Below are 17,678 nucleotides of genomic sequence, written 5' to 3' on the forward strand. Positions count from 1 at the left end.
AGGAAGTGTGCAAGAGCAGTCACGTTAAGAAGGGAAGTGCCGGTATCAAACTTTGTAGCAGGACTGGTAGCTTCTCTCAGAAGTGCTTCTCCACTGGAAGGTAACTGGCATGTCAAGCACAGTTTATGAGAGCTAAGCCACCTGCAACCATCATTACAAACTTCTATGGTAGCCAATTCCCTGACAAGAGTCAAAAGAAATGGGACATCCAAATTTCACCAGCAAGACCTCAGCAAAGATTTAGCTGGGAAATTATCTTAAAGGTCAGTACAAAAGTGGCCCCTGAAGGGACAAGGCACCTTTAACAACCAATCAAAGTATGAAAGAAATGGACTTCAAGATGATCAAGGAATAATAACTGAAAGAGAAAACAGGCTTTTGAGTGGTCAGGTTTGTGGTGACAGAGGAGCCACAAAATGCCAGCTGGTTTCAGTAACAGATGGCTGCATGCACCGATCTGTCCTGCATGCCCATTCTGAACTTCCTTTCAGTGGAAATACAAAGCTTACACAAGACTAAACGCATCTTTCATGCAGCCTTTCCACACATCATCATGGTTCAAATGTCCTCCATTCATAAACAGACCAAGCTGTACATTTTTACTCTAGTTATGCCGAATTCTAAGAAAAGAGGGCAGCTAATGGCACCTCATCTTTTCCAATCACATCTACCTTAATTGTCAAGAAATTACTTTTCTGTGACAGGCTAATAAATTCATTTTCTTACCAGTCTGACTGCAATATCTCCCTTGCCCCTTTCCTTTAAGTACAGTGTTCACTGTATTTAAATTGAAAAGTCTTTTTGCACCTCCCTTCTGGTAGCTAAGAAAGGGAACCATGATACACAGAGCTCTCATGCAGTATTTCTAATATATATCTGGACATTTGTCATTTGAAGTTGCCACAGCTAATTACATGGCTGGCATAGGTCATCCCACTGGAAAAGCCTATTACTTGTATGGCAGAATGAACCCTTCAATCCCACATAGCTCAGGACTCAAGTAATCATTTCCAGCAGAGAAAAACAGCAAAACAGAATCCTACACTGAAGGACAGAAAAGCCTACCCAAAATACTTACTCTTTGTTTAAATATTTTTTCCTAAGCGTAATATTTAACAAGGACTTTTCGTTGACTAACAATAAACAATTTGCTAAGAATCCCTCAAAACCAAAGCCATTCTCTTACTTACTTTGGCCACACAATTTTCAGTCTTCATAGCAGTGCTTCCTAGACATACTGTTTCCTGGTTTAAGCACAGTCTGGCACAGCTGTTGTAGGTCTGCAGAAAGATTAAAATGGTTATGCATAGAAGAACACAATTTTCTTTCAGGCACCACATTTTTGGCACAGGAACCTACACTAACTCTATGACTCTACAACATTTCCTTTTTCTAAGATGTAAATGTTTCAAACCAAAATAAACTAGTTTATAGCAAAAGTCTATGTTCAGGGCATGCATGTTCTCTGAGAAGCCATGTACAATTTTACAGTACGGAAATACAAAGATTTTTCTTCTCTGTTCCTTTGAAAATGGGAAAAAAATCTCATCTCAATTTTCGTTCTTTCACAAAATGCTGCATAATGGAATAATTAAAGCAAGGTGATTTCTACACACTGGTTATCAGAGAGTACATCAAATGTGAATAAATATCTGACTTCATCAGAATGTAAAATGTAAAATACACAGGACACAAGGAAGGTTATAATCAGAAGGGAGCAAATGCAGACAACATTTCATTGCTGTATTTAATCTTCTCACTTACGTAAAGCTTTCAAAATTTTTTCAAAGTAGAATGTCTTTTTTTCTTTAACGCTGTCCTGCCCAAGTGACCCCCAGTTGGGGCTGCAGACTCTTCAGAGTCTTTGCAGAGCACATCACTCGTGGTCTCTCACTCTTTTGAGGGAAGTGTATGAAAAATACTTACAAAGTGGGCTTAAAATAATTTGGTTTACTTGGCTGTTTTAACTAGTATGCCTGAAGAACTCAAAAGCTTCTAACTGAGGCTCTTCTCCTCACCCCCAGCACCTTTGCATCTAAGACCTTCAGTATGGGATTAATACACCAGCCACCACTTACAGAAAAATGCTCCCATGCAAAAATGGCAGCTCAAAAGCAAGCACCAACTTAATTTGTTTCAAGAATAGAAAGCAGACCACAGAGAAGATGCTGCCACCTCAAAAAGTTGTGTGGGGAAACCTCAAGAAAGATGCTGAAAAATAATGAAATTAAACTTGTTACAAAGACATTTTCAAGAGCACTAAGTAAAGCATACTAACATTCATTATATTTTAAGATTGCCTTTATGGGAGGATGCACAAAGACTTGTAGTGAGCTGCCTGTCAGTTATCTCCCTGTAATACTCACTGGCAATCTCTGGAGATGGTTTTTTTTAGGGCTTGCTACGATTTCCATTTGCTTGATTTGAAATGACTTCAACCCCAAACCTGCTATAGGTTACAAAACCTGTGGACAACACTGGCATGATAAGGGCTCCTAAACTTCTCCCTCTGCCCTAAAGCTCCATCACCAGAGCCAGATTCCCTCAGTGCCAAGAAACAAAAAACAATCTCCCTCTATTGCCCCTCTGCCAGAGGCCTGACTCTGTGCAAAATGCTGTCAGCAGCAACAAAAACTGGGAGAGGGGCACATGGCAAAGGATGTCAGAGGCAAGGATGCAAAGAGATTAAAAGGGATTTACATCGAGCAATAGGAGATGTGTCCACAAAGCCAGTGTTCCCAACAGCCCCCAGCTCAGGTAAGCACCAACTGATGGGCACTGAGTGTTCACAATCAGTTTATAACATCACCTAAGTTCTTATGATCCTCATGAAACATTCCTTACTGCACACCATGGGAAATCAGTATACTGGCTTTGGTGGATCTGTAGTGGACCAGCACAGTACAAACATTCTTGGAGAAATTAAGGAAATCAGTCCTTTACACTCTATTTACAGAGCCCCTTTAAAGTTCACCATGAAACAGAAACAAAAGAGAGCACAGAAGCCCTATCTTCTCCATTGCTTTAGCATTCATGTTTTATTTCTCAGCTAGCTCTCTAACCAGAAAACAACCAGTGACAGACAGGAATGCAAAATATTCTGGCTCCAGCAGTTCTCCTCACATGTCACAACATTGATATCTGCTTTGACTGGCAGCCAGCAAGCAATTTCTGTCTCTAGACCCAGAAGGAGAAACTCAAAAATTCAAACACATGAATTCTTTCAAGGTGCTGTGCAGATGAACAAAGTGCATCTTTCAGCAGGAGAGGCTCAGATTCAAACTGGATTAGGCCACAAGCAAACAGAAGTCTGATTGCCTCTTGCAAATATTTGCCAACATCATAAAACCATCACCCCGGTATGCATAAAACTTTCTCCTCAAAAGAAAGATCAGAATGGTATAGACTGCTATAAACTGGGGCTTAGATATAGCACCCCAACTGATAGACAAAAAGTTGATACCATCTGCTTTACACTGACATTCAGACAATACCATGCAAACTTCATTTTACAGGCATGGTATTAGTTAAATTCAACCAGATTGCGAAGGGGAAAAGCCATGAAGAGTTGGTAAGATTCTTTGTTCAGTTTTCACATTTGTGTAATTTAACCCATTTATTGTAAATCTGATTTTTTTCACTTGCAATTTAACTCCTAGAATTCCATATGCAGTATTTCTGCACAACTTGTCTGTTACACACTGTAAGTTTTATGAGAAGCCCTGATTGAGGAAAGCTACTACTAACTCCACTTTGCAGATCAAAAGCTCAGCCACATAAACATTTACTGAAAGCAACAAGAAGTCTGTGGCTCTGTGAACTGAACCATGAACTCAAATCTTGTCAGTCTTTTTCCTCCCAAGACAGGTATGCACAAACCTTGGTTGCATGCCAGCTTTTTAAAAGCTGGGCTTACAACAGGCTTTCTCCACATTTACAGATGGGAAAGAGCAGACAATCCAAACACAAAATGTGAAATACTAAATACTAAACCTAGAGACATCAGCATTTTCTGAGAATGAAAGAAGTGCACTGTGCACTATTCAAAACTTACATACATGTCAGAATGCAAATACAAATAATTATTCTAGTGAATTGCTTAGTTTTGATTACTTTCACCCACACATTACATTTCCAGTAACAGTACCAACTGAACAGTACCAACTAAACTTCCAGCATAACTTGTTTGTCAAATCCCACAATACCAGGACTACTGACATTTGACAGAACTAGTATAGCATAAATTTAAAGAGGATAAAATGAAACGCTTCTTCACACAGTTGGCAGTGAACTTCTGGTGTTTCCTGCCCCAGGACATTGTGCAGAGAAACATCATCAGAAGTGGAAAAAGGGACTAAACGAACTCATGGACAGCAGCTCCACAGATATTCAGCACAGGTATCTAGGTATCTTCCAGACATCCCTAGTGCAACAGCAGTAGATGCTGCAGGGACAGGAGGGCAATGGGGCACCAAAAGAGGCCAGACTTCCTTCCTCCCACTCAACTCCAGCACTTTCCACTGACAGTGCTGGAGTTGGCAGTGGATGAGCTGACTCTGGGTCTGATTGATCTGGGCATTCTCATGCTATCAGTACACCTCTGCCCTTTGAGAACATGCCAAGGAACTCCTCCTTCCTCCTCCTTCCCAACCTTTTCAACCATAGAAGAAGAGAAGAACATGCTTTTACAGTAAGAGCCAACTTTTACACAGTAATTTTATTACGTAAGGATTTATGTATGTCCCAAATTACCAGATGACCATTTAGTCCTTCAGCAGCTCTTTGTTTCTCAGTAGAAGTAAAAGGGAAAAAGGGAAAATTAAGAAGAGTATATATTGTGGATTCAACACATCAGGATGCATATTTGAGAATAAAACATAAAGTACTCTTCAGTTTGACATACAATACTATTTTTTCAAAGTTACAACATTCTTCTTATTTTCAAATTCTCACAGAAGAATGCCTTATTAGCCTTGTGGCATGAATAAAGAGGGCAAAGAAGATTCTCACACATGTTCTACAGTATGTTTTAAAGAGTTGAAAGCAAAACACAGCAAACCTAGTTCTCTCATAAAGTCCAGAGGAAAAAGAGGTAATGTCACTCGACTTGACAGGTCTCAACAGAAATGTACTGCCAATGTTACAAAGAAGTTGCATCTGGCTCATGAGGCCAGGTCGTAAGAAGCTTGGAGAATATACTGTCAAGGCAGTACTACATGGTAGTCTCCAAATGCTTTTTGGTAGTCTCCAAATGCTTTTTGCAGGCAGCAGTTACTGGCTACTGAGAGACACAAAATGGCTGCTGGACACGGAGATTTGGTTTCACTGATATTGCTCGTACGCCAATCGTTATTGTGAACAGGTCAGTGAATTCTGAAAGCAGAATTAATGTCATATCATCAAGTAATAATGCAGAGCACTTCATGTTAGGTGAAACATTTGATGGTGTCTAATGCTACAGAGCAGCATAAGAGTACCTCCTTCCATTTGTTCCAATGCCCATGGGAACACTGACTCACCTGGAAGAAAAGCAGGAAAATCAAAGCCAAAACTAAGCCTTAGAGAAGGATATTTCTCAAGTATGCCTTTAAAGCTTGACCCTTTTACATATCTCATCTAATCTGCTCCAAAACTGTTCAAGTTTCTCCTCACCTTTCATCAAAATAAGAGGTTTCTTCATCAAGGAAAAGTATTCTGAAATGGTAGCCTGGTTCAACGCTACAGGCAGATAGCTTTGCGTTGGAGTGCTTTAATATGTTTTTATATTGCATATAAAGCATGCAAACATAAACCAGTTTGTTGAAAACTACCCTCTTTGTGGAAGCTGGCTGTAATTCTGAACAAGTTTTCAATTTTCACACTGCTGCTAGGGTAAAACATTTTAAAGAGTTTAATTTTTACAGTGGCTTCAATGACACAAGATTATCTAACAAAGTAATGGTTAATCAATAGAGGGTTTAGTTGTCAGGTGAAACATATAACACACTAAAAGGGATTGATTGCAAGACTCCTCCTTATTTACTAGAAGGTATATATTTAAAATGACACAAACTTGTTACCAAGCTGCATTTCTTTAACCTTGCAAAAGCCGTTTGAGAAGAGTGTTAAGCAGCCCTATAGCCAAACAAGCTCTAATGAAAGAAAAAAAAGAAACCTACAAATATATGGGAGCACCAAATGATGTCAGAAGCAGGGGAACCACAAAGCTGTATTCACTCTCAGCCAAAGGCTTAAAATGCCACAGAGGCACTAGACTATGATTCACTAAAGATAGAGCTGTATCTGATCTCATTCCGTAAGTGTCTTTGGTTACATTTTTATTTTTAAAGAAAGTATGATCCTGCTCTTTGACACAAACACATAAACATTTCTGCTCTTGTCTTTGCAGCTCTGGATGAACACTGAGCACCAGCCTGAAGCCTCGAACCCCAGGCAGAACTCCATGTATGTGCAGCTTTTCTACCAACTGAAATCCATTTCTTTGGCCATTCATTCCAAGAATCCCCAGTCCCTGAACAAAGCTCTGCTTTTTAATAGAAGCTGCAACCCAGGAGTTCAATAAGATTTCCCCCCCAATAGTTAGTAATTACATGATTTATCAGAGAAAGATAACACTAATAAAAACACAGCAAAAAGACAAAACCCATACCCTCCCTTCAAGCCATTTTCAGGGAAAAGATTATTAAACTGTTCTTTTTGAACAAGGGCTTTTGTAGCTAAGCACAAATTGCCAAATGGTTAGAAAAAAAAGTTATTAGGCTCTGAAGAATTCAGCAGAAGTGGGAAGTTATATAAACAAATCACTCAGCAGATTTGGAAAGATCGCTTTCATCTTATTTAGAGTCTTAGGAGACTTGTATTAATTACCCTTTAAAGGTCTTTCACATGGACTATTTAAAATAAATGCAATTTATTTATTTATTTCAAACGAGGTGCTTCTTTTGAAAGAATTAAGTAATCTTAACAAATTTAAAAACGTTTTTATAAAGAGGTAATTAAAAAGAAGACTAGAATTAAGTCAAGCTGTAAGACATTACCCAGGATCCACCTCGACTATTTTCTTAAGATGAAATTTTTGTTATCCCTAGCCCAGCCTTGGGAAGGATAGTCTCCACAGAAAGTCATAAGACAAAATAACGGCTAGCCAAACAAAAAACTAGATCATTTACAGGATTTTCCCTAAAGCACAGTTTGTCATATTGCAATTACACCTTGCTGACTGTGAAAGCCAGAGTCCTTAATACTGCCACTAGAGGGAAGACGTGTCTTAACACACGGCAATGGCAGTTGGGGAGTGGGTTTTCTTGAGCAATTACCATAACAAAGCTCCCTTGGCTGTGTGTACCTTCTAATTACCCAGTACAATTAAAATGACTTACCTAAAACAAGCATGGAAAAAAAAGGCCCTTAAAACAAAAAACCTCAAGACAATGCAAACAAAAAGCTTTAGTCCAATATGCTTGTTACCTGAAATTACATTAAAGCTGAAGATTTTTTTAAACCCATCCATCAGTGCACAAGGGGGAGAAACACAAAAAGGAGTATGCCACAATGCCCAACACCACAGGGCTGTTCAGCTATGTAAAAGCATTAAAACAAACAAAAACAAAGAGCAAGGCAAACTAGATCTCTTGTTAAAGAAAAGAAGGAGGGGAAAAAAAGAAAAAGAAAATGTGGTATTTAGCCATCTGGTAGCTGCTGGAAAACAAATTGTCCTCAGAAGAGCAGAAATACAGTATGTCTTCTCGCAGTTCACTGGCTTATGAATCAGACTACTTTTCCTACTTTTTTTTTAATACAGGCACGGTAATGTTAGACCTCTGTGCTGCTCCTTTCACTTCCCTCTTGTCCCACTGTGCAGACATAACCATGGCCATCCCAATCAGACCCGGTTGTTCTAACTTGGATGCATTATTCTCATTCTTTCAAGATACATCTTGTTGGGCCCATTGTTCAAAACCCCCCAGGACTTTTTTTTACCCCTAACAGCTACTTGCTGATTTTTAAACCCTTAAATCTTTCATTTTATAAGGCGTATCATTAAGGGAAGATGGCAGCCAAGTGATTTTTCTTTCCATTGACAATTTGTGACATTTTTCCAGCAGCGTGCAAGGTGTTGAAAACCTGGCAGCTGTTACCTCCTGGGATGAAGATCCTTTTTTATCCTCCCTTGACAGTTTAACTCAATGGGTCAGCACCTTTAAAGACTGCAAAGTACCACTGAAGTGGATGGAGGCTTGAATTACTGCTCCCTCCCTAATCAATGTAAACCCTCACTGCAGGTGAAACTCTTAATCTATAGAGGTGCATGGGGGAGGAAAATGTAATGCCCTGAGCCAGATGGTTTTCATCTTGTTTTTTAAAGAAGAAAGGAACAAGCTAACAAGGGGACAGCTACTTTTGTTAGCTTCTTGGCCTCTCTCATGGCTTTGGATCCCCAGGGTTCCAGCCACACAAGAGAAAGAATACAGAAAAACATAAACACTTAAAGAAATATAACTAGGGGGCTGGCAACATGCTGCTTTCAAAGAGCTGGGAGCCCTGTTCAGCGCTTTATTTATCACTGCCCACGTTCTTCGGATGGTAAGTGGACATGGACACAAAGGGCAGGGGGGAGCAGACAACACTCGCAATTTACTCAATTACAGAGGAATGCAGCAATGCGGCGGGGTGACAGATTCCTATTAGCACTAATGCTGAAAGAGCCCAGTGGCCTTTCCGCCACAAGGCAGCATTCCCATTGTAACTTAGACTCCAGCACATCCCGCTTTGGCCAGCTCTGTAACACACACTAGGTGTCACAAAGGAATGGAAATTATTTTGTTGTTGTTGTTGTTGTTATTAGAGAATAATAAGCAGAAAAAAAAAACACCAAAAAAAACTAAAAAGAAAGAATAATCTGGCAAGTAAGGCTAAGGGTGTACTTCTGGCAATTTCAGGGGGCTTTTCAATCAGCAACTCCTTATTACCACGCGTTGTGTAAAAAATGAGGTAACCAGGGTAACTTTATAGACTAGGACTGCCCTGCCTCAGATAGCTCTCCGACACAAGGCACATCTGAAGTGCAGCATCTTCCCCAAAGAGACGGAGGGAGATGAAGGACCCTCTCTTCCTCCACACCATGCAACTTTCCTCATCATTCAAGAAGAGGGCTTCAATCTTGCATGGCAGAAACACTTTTGCAGCGGAGAAATACACACCGAGAGGAGCCCTAAGCAGTGGGATAAAGCTGCCAACTGAAAGTAAACCACTAACAATTGCTACCTCTTGTTTTCCCTTTGCTCTACCTTCTTCAGCCACTTTCTGCTTCTCACGGTTTTCTTGAGTACTGGTTTTAAACTCTTGAGATCAGACTGTGCCTATTTTAACTTTGAAATAGTGCCCAAAGCATGTTTTAGGTGCTACATGTAATTTTAGAAAATTATCTCAAGTGTATAAGAGTGAATTGAGGTAATATTCTGTGCCAAAACCATAAGAGGGAGAATTCTTGAAAATGCTAAGGGGCTTGTCTGAATGGGGTAACAGACAGGGATTTTTTTCCCCCGGACTTCCATCTGGAAGCTTGCAGAAAGACAGCAGAGTCCAATGTGAGGTTTGCAGGAGGTACACTGTGGCAGCCTTGCTGCTGCCAGCTTTTCCCCACAAGGCACCTTCGCCCACAGATGAACCACAGCAGCAAAAGGCACTTCATTATTGCTGCAGTGAAGAGAAGGGAGGGAGGGTTTTAAACAACCAGCATTGTGCCCGTCTTCTTTAAAAACCAGTAGGGTAATCAAGTTCAGGGCAGCCCTGGACAGCTGCCCTGTGACCTATTCATGTTGACCCCCACTATTCATCACTTTCCTTAGGACTATGAGGGCAAGCTCCTGGGGAGTGACCACCACAATAGACAGATATGAGCCAACAATAATACGGTTCCTGCAAAAAAACCAGATGGCACTGCAATAAATTTACAAATCTGCATTCATGGCTCTGTTAAAAACACCCAGAAGCTAAAAGGCTAGAGGGGCCCCTAGAGAGCTTCCTCTTCCCTGTTTCTAAAGGCCGGCTCTCTCCCCAAGACTATTGAGCTCATGTTCTTCATAAATGAAGGATGGAGACATAGCCCTTAAAATAACAAATGGCTGACCTAATCAATCTAGTGTTTGGGTCTAACACTAAATGATAGGCACTGAAAACTAATTATGTTTTTTGGCAAGGAAGTTGAATTAAAATGGAAACACACAGGTTAAAAATGCACTGAAGCATTTGCGAGTCCCTTTGAAAGGGCAGCACACACACACGCTCACATGCAGGGCTTGAAACAGGAACCTGATTCAATAACTCATGCATTTATTTTTAAAATGAATCAGATTAGTCCCATGTGTGACCTGCCGGTCCATCTGTATGAGCTGGACTTAATGGGCACTCTTCTCACGCTTACTTCAGTTTGAAGTATGAGAGAGATAAATTTAGTTTAATTTTCAACAGATCAAGCTATCCATTTTCCAAATGGACCATCTGGATCAGCCTATTAAAATTAATTTATAACTTTGCAGTGTGAAAATTCGTTTGTTAGCTTAAATAAAGTTGCCAAAAACTTTTGCCACTTGTCATTGTTTTTTTCTGGTCTGTTTTCATACTATGATTTTCAGTTTATCCTTTCAAAATTTAATTTTGTCAGATCAAGCACTCAACAAAAACTGAACGTCTGCATCCATATTCCAAAGTCTGTCATAGCTTAGATCTTTTCACTGTTCCAGCAAACAGTGTCAAGTTCATTGCCTTCTTCAGTTTCCCAGTGCTAATCTCCATGTCTTTTCTCCCTCGCTGCCCTCACATGCACCCAATGGTGCCCGTGCCTTCCACTTCCAGCAATTCAAGGACACTGCCCCACTTGTTGAGACTTCTGAAGACACCCACCTCCATAAACCATTTTAATCAACAGCAAAATGATATTTCTCTTACTAAGAGTTCCACAGCAGTGAGCAATGGGTGTCTTCAGCTCCTGCACACAACTTCAGATGTGTAAGTAAGCATTACACTTAACACCTCCACCTTCTGGTATGTCTGATCCACAAACCCACCTGAGAAAATGTTCTGGCTAAGGCTGCATAACAGCACTGCAAACAAGGCAAGAAAAGGAAGCCCACCTTTACTTAAACTTGTTAGCAGCTGGACATGTCAAGATATAGTACTTACCCTGAAGTGGTCTGATGCATCTCATTAATTTTCTAAGACTAATCAAAAAGTACTAAATATGAGGATACATCCACTGGAAAGACCATTTAAATAAACAGACTCCTCTTCTATCCCCATACACTCGATTTCTCTGTGCATGTAGGTCCATGTTCCCCAATAATGAAATATTAAGGGAGTCTCACAGGAGGAACAAAAAATACGAAACTGTTCGCATAATATTTACCAAGTTAGCATCTTTTCAGTAAAATGGAAGGCATTTTTTGTGTATTATTGCTTTGACAGCATTTGCAGGTCACATTTTGTTGGTTCTACAAAGCGTGGATATATGTAAGACATAGCAGTCACTCTGCATCCCTTCCTATAGGAGATCCAGATCTTTCCAGTAAGCATTACTCATTGATTGTGAGTATTTAGGCATGTGGCTAAATGCGTCTGACTTCTGGAATGAGAGCCCCAGAAAACTCCCACTGCTCCTGTCCATTGCTAATGGAGAGGAGGAACAATCTGAGCTTTCAAAATGCTCAGACAGCTTTATTTCTGTCCATGTAAAGAACCAGAATTCCCTCCATAACAGGCAAAAAATCATTGCCAAACACCTCCTATGATCTAGACAAGAGGGCACTTGCTTTAAGACTAAGACTACATCTTGAATTTATTTACAAAGACTGTTCTCAACACAATGGCAATAGAAGACCCAAGGATTTTGTCCTGCATCTTTCACTGTAAGGACTGGGCACAAAGATGGAGATTGACACGACGTCTCTACAATACTGCGCAAAACAGCTAACCATCTTCAACATAAACAATGCCTATTGAATTTTTTCCAGTATGAAATCTTGGGACACTACAAGTGGTTTTTCAGTTGTATTCCTGGTATCTACTTGATTATGATGAATTGTGGGCCTGAGGGAAAAGACAGCTTTCCTGTGACACGAAGAATACCTCTGCAGATTGAGATATAACAAAATGGAAACCCAGTTCAAGAAACTGTACCTTCCTCATCTGTATAATACAGTTTGCAAATATCTGTTTCCTCAGTCAATAATTACGAGGAAGGACTCTGTGTGATGAGAAGACACACAAAATAAGTAATTCATGATCCTTTTTAATTAACATCTCTTACTATGAATCTTGTTTTGAAGAAGAATCATATACCTCTTCTTGCTGAACCTGATGGCTTGCCATGGATAATATTACTCTAAGATAAACCCCCCCATTTTCTGGCACGCTGGGGACCTTGTTTCCTCTCCTGGGGATACACAGTAGAGACTTAGTAGGTTTGCCCTCTTCCTCCAGCTCTTGCTTGTTGTTGAATGCCAGAAACAGTTTGTTTCAGCTAACATATTTAATCAATTCTGCAAGGTAATCCTTCTCAGCCATAAATGGGACCTCAGCCATTATGCCAGCATATTGCCTCATGTCTAAAAGACTTATATGCACTACATCTGTTAGATGGACCTGTCTTAGTCACGTGTATGTAGTCCTTCACATGACACCTCCTCCCACAAAATCAAACACTCCTATCAAAATACAAAAAACCCCTCAAACCAACCACACAAACCAAACAGCTCTAAGCACTAGTGCACTGTATCAAAAAGATACGTCTTCCTTTACTATGACCCACTTCTGGAAATGGCTGATGTGGGGCAGGATTGTGCCATCTTATTCCTCTGCCTGAGGCTGCTGCTCCTGTGGCTGAGACGCAGAAGGAAATGCAACAGCTCCTCAGCTCTTGCAATGTATAGCCTGGGGTATTCACTTAAGTCACATTCACCAATGGTTTCACTCTGATACACCAGGCAGCAACCTCAGGCAGCTAAGGCATGGACATAATTTTGCTTCTGCTGCCTGAAGGTTGCAGTGGGGAGAAAGACCAAAGTGAAAATGGATCAGAAATCACTAAACCGAACTTAAATTTCCCAGAAAGCACATTTCAGCCTCCCTTTGTTGGCCACAAGGATTAAAAAAAGGAATTATTTTGAATTGGTAAGGAATTTGCTTTACTATATATAAAGGACAAAGAAATATTGTTTTAGTAAACCATCCTTTCTCCTTTTTACCCATTAGTAATTTATGTGAATGTAAAAGAAACAAGACCAGGTCACTTTTCAGGTTATTAAATTGGATATCATCTCCAAGAAAATTCACCTTCAAGGGCAATAAAAAGTTTAATTGTTGTACAACATTTGGAGAGTCTTGATCTGAGGCAAAGCAAAATATACTACAAACAAGACAGAAACAATTACAGAAGAAAAGGCTGAAGAGGTCTTGATGAACACCAACTGGAGAAAGGTAAAACTAAAGTCACAGTTGACTGAACTATACTGAAGCATAGATTTCTTCAGAGTCATCAAACTCCCCTGAAAGCTAAATCTCTGTGTCTGATTATCCTGGGTACAATGTGACTTGCTCAGACTTCAAAGAAGAAAATAAAAGATTTCCATGAGCACAAGCCAGACTTGAGCTTCCAGAAGCATTTAAGGATTCAAATAGCTAGAAAGTTTTATCGCATTTTTAAAGAGACTGATCACATACCTGTCTAAGTGAATTCTTCTCAGGAATGATCTTCCTAGGGGGCTCATCATTATTACAGTCTTCTCTCTCAGAGGAATTCTGTGAAAGAAAGTAAGCTTTAATTCAGTTCTTATCCCTAATATTACCCTGTGAGGAGAAAAGAAACAGAATATTTTTCCTACACAGGCTGTAGCATTTTACATATACACATACTGGAGGCTAACTTGTACTTTTATGCCAAACAGCTTGTTATGGCAGAGAAAGAATTTCTCCTCCTCAACACAACAATGCAATACTGTGCAGGTATCTATTGAAGAAGCTCGTGCTTTAGGGATTTTTTCTGAAACTACCAAGAACAGCCACCTCCAAAAGCTGCAATGGTGGTTGAATCAGCATGGCAACACTGGTGCTCCTGAACACCCCAGAATAACCATTTAAAAGAGTGGAACCTGTTGAAAACAAAGGTTGTTAATGGGTGCAACTGCTGTCCTCTGTGCCTCTATGTTTTTAATCTGCCTAACAATTACTAATTGCACTGACTGCCTGACTGCCTAAAATAGTAGAGAAATTATGGTGGAGCTAAATTCTTGTGAAAGAGGTTGTCAGGGAATCCTTCCAAAAACACCCCCAAATATTGTGTAGGTAGTGTATGATAATACAGCTGTGTTTTTCTCTCCTGCTGCCTGACTCCACATAGATGTGCCATTTCTAGAAAGACTGATTCTCCAAAATGTAAGCTGCCACCTTCAAAAAAAAGATCAGTCAGACAAAGGATGTAGACAAGAAATGTAAGGGCTTTTCCAGCATGAGTTAAAAATACAACCAGGAAACTTTTGTCATGCTACTGTCATGATTAAAACCAAATATTGCTTGGTTTAAAGACAAACTATAGTTGTATCAGGACATGAATAGTCTTGCAAATGTTTGGTTAAAAACTGCTGGATACAGTGGGGAGAATCCTGACCTCACTGCCAAAGTCAGCTACTCTGGAAGACAGCTTTCCTTTGCACAGGTTCAGCCACTGCACTCGTGGAGAAATGACAGCCAGCTTTGGGGGAATCCCACACACACATCTAAAATAAGTTTGATCACCACAGTATTCATAGCCTTAGGCCACATTCCCACACATTCAGTAGTGAACAACTAAACAGGTTTTAAAGAGATGCAGAAAAACTGCCTAGGGAGAGCTCTGCCAGGAAAAGGGTACTTGCAGACAAGCTCAGGACCGCGTCTATTACAGTAGTAGTTTGCATTCTGCTTCTGTCTCCCAAATAACCTGTCCTTTGCTGAGCATGGCTCTTCCTGGCTTCTCAGAGAGACAGCTTCCAGCCCAGCACCTCAGGAGACACAAGTGGCACGTGTTGGCAGAGGAGGAGCAGGCTGGGAGAGCAGTGGCAGCGCAGGGCCAGCAGCAGCACGGCAGTGGTTGCGGGAAGCCGAGAGCAGCGCAGGAGCGTGTGCCCACTGCAGCGCTGCGTGAGCAACGGGACCAAAGGGACAGCCAGGACACAGGGCAGGGACAGAAGCTGCTGAGAAATGGCAGACAACGGGTGGAGGGAGAGGAACCACAACAGTAAAACCACACTTGGGATGTCATAAACTGGTCAGGAGTAAATCAAGGCTTGCAGACCAACTAGTGATTTTGAATTCTTTAAGATATAGAACCTATAAGACACCATGACATTTGGAATGCTGTAACCAGGGTTTTATAATGGCAATCAATCCTAAACAGGCCTGATAAATCACTGTAAGAGGGCAGCTTTTAAAAGTTTTTGTATGAGGTCACAGTCAGGACCAAGTTATTACATTAAATCCTGCTTTGAATGAACTGTGATCATAAAAACATACAAGCTAGAATCGCATATATACAAAAAGGAAGGACAGACATTAAAGCTGCTCTTTTCTGCTCAAGAAATTTAGTTTAATAAGTGGTTCATTCAAGTTAGAATTTTCATTTTTGTGCTTTGGAAAAAAAAAAAAAGATCAAGAGTGAAACCTATAAGAACCTGAGGTGAGTTACTAAAGGAAATGCATTTTGTTGTGGCTGTAGGGTAAAGGGGTTGTTTAGTACTTCTGGATTCATTTTCAACACCCATCCCCTTCCCCACAGTAAGTGTCAGAACAATTCCCCTTCCCAAATAATCTCTCTTTGACAGTGAAATCTCGCCTTTCAAAGCCACTAAGGATCCTCCCTCACAGAAACATCAAAAAGCAGGAACTGCTAGTGAACTGTTAGCCCTTATTTTGAAATTTCTAGTTACTGCAAAGCATCAAGTTATCTACTTTTTCTTTAAGCTGAGCATCTAATTTTAAGAGCAAGCAGAGGACCATTTTGCATTCATTATCTTTATAGGTGGCAAGGCTAAGAGGTTGGCTGAACAAAGACCAGACAAAGACTGCCAAGTGCATATGGTGGTTCACAGCTTGGCGTCTCACCATTCTACAGCACCAACACAGCAGCTCCGATAGCAGACTATTAAAGAGGAGCGCTGCTCATGCACTTTTGTCGGCAAGTAAGTTACGCTTGGTGAAGACAGAATGACTGGAAAGCATTACACTTAAGAAACAGCACAGATGTTTATAACTCCCGCTCATTTCTCAGGAAAAGGAAACCTATCAATCCAGGTGCAGCTACAGGACCCTGCATATTTCAGGACTAACTGTAGCTGCATGGAAGTGAATTTCACTTGACAGGGTAACACTTAGCCATGGCCAAGGGAAGAGCATAACGTAATCGACTGAAACGGTACATCTATATATTTCTCCTAGCTGAACAAGGTGGGAGGAGGGATAAACATGTGCGAGGTCAGAATAAGGTTTGTCTCAGCAGGACTCCAGCGATGCTTTCGGCCACAGGAGAGGCAGACAAAGGGAGGAACCGCTCTGAGCACCCTCTCGTGGTTACTGAAATGCACGTCCCGGGCACAGACCTGGAAAGAAGCATTTGGTATCCAGACGGTAAGTTGGGTGTACTCACTGGGAATATTAAAGATCTGCAGCAACTGTACTTCCTACATAGCAGGGGAACGATGGAATTTGCAAGGGAGAAAGAAGCAAAGAAAACTAGTGCACATGGAAAACCATACAAACTCCCTTCCACCAGGGAAAATTTTTACTTCCCACAGGCAAGCATTCTTGACTAAAGCTGAACTAGCTAAAAGCATTTGTGCTTGCATGCAAGGGTCTCTTCTTTTGAACAAATATAGGCAAGATTAGATCCTGAAGTCTCCAAAGCACACCCTCTTTCCACAGACAGGTAAAATAATTTATTTTTTTTTTTTTCCCAAGGTCACATAATGACAGGGGAAGTACTGAGAAGAGAAGTCAGGAAACCCAAGCTCATAGTTCTTGTAACCTTGAAAATTTGTCTCTAACAGAAGATTCCTGCAAAGGGGCTCTGCCTTCCATAGCTCATTTTTCCTAAAATGGCTACTGGCTGTAACGAGATCCTTTTAAATCTGATTTGCATTTAAAACTTCAGCCTGTAATTAACAGAATATAACTCCATGGCAGGTTGTCTTAAAGACCACTAGAAAATTATTACTATTTAACTCTCCCCATGAAGCCTCCTCCACCACTAAACACAACATGCTACAATGCATACAAAATCCCCAGACTGAAGCATTTGACAGGAGATGACATGCAGTATTTTGTGTACACAGCCCAGCAAAACACTGCTGGGAATGAGATATAATACATGGAGAAATGCACTCCCAGGGACTACCAATTGGGCAGAGCTACCTTTAGTACCGCCTCACTCGTGGTGGAAATCAAACCCCTGCCAGCTGGGGGAGGCTTTCTTTGATGCTGTTCTGCCCTGCACTAATTATAAAAGAGTACAGACACAGCCTTTTTTCCAAGTGTATGGAGGTGGGGGTGGGGGAGAAGCGTGTGTCTATGTGAAGAGCACAACTATTTTTTATGCTTTCAAATTCTTAATCCTGTTTGGAGCTGTCAGTGGGGGTTAATGGAAGCCTTGGATA

At 40.7% G+C, this 17,678-nt stretch overlaps 1 protein-coding gene across 9 annotated transcripts in view; it reads right to left on the reverse strand.

Moving 5' to 3' along the window:
- The window catches only part of BTRC (beta-transducin repeat containing E3 ubiquitin protein ligase), a 115,667-nt gene that overhangs the window by 53,381 nt on the left and 44,608 nt on the right, over nucleotides 1–17,678 (reverse strand). For 8 of the 9 annotated variants that reach the window (XM_036385981.1, XM_036385977.1, XM_036385983.2 and 5 more), the window contains 2 exons: nucleotides 13,717–13,794; nucleotides 1,191–1,280 (listed from right to left, as the gene is read on the reverse strand). In XM_036385981.1, the coding sequence (XP_036241874.1) occupies nucleotides 1,191–1,280; nucleotides 13,717–13,794 (168 nt within the window). The remainder of the gene's footprint in view (nucleotides 1–1,190; nucleotides 1,281–13,716; nucleotides 13,795–17,678) is intronic. The other variant, XM_054515642.1, reaches the window with a different exon arrangement.

The sequence above is a fragment of the Molothrus ater genome, chromosome 8, assembly GCF_012460135.2.
Source record: "Molothrus ater isolate BHLD 08-10-18 breed brown headed cowbird chromosome 8, BPBGC_Mater_1.1, whole genome shotgun sequence".
In the NCBI taxonomy this organism is placed as follows: domain Eukaryota; kingdom Metazoa; phylum Chordata; class Aves; order Passeriformes; family Icteridae; genus Molothrus; species Molothrus ater.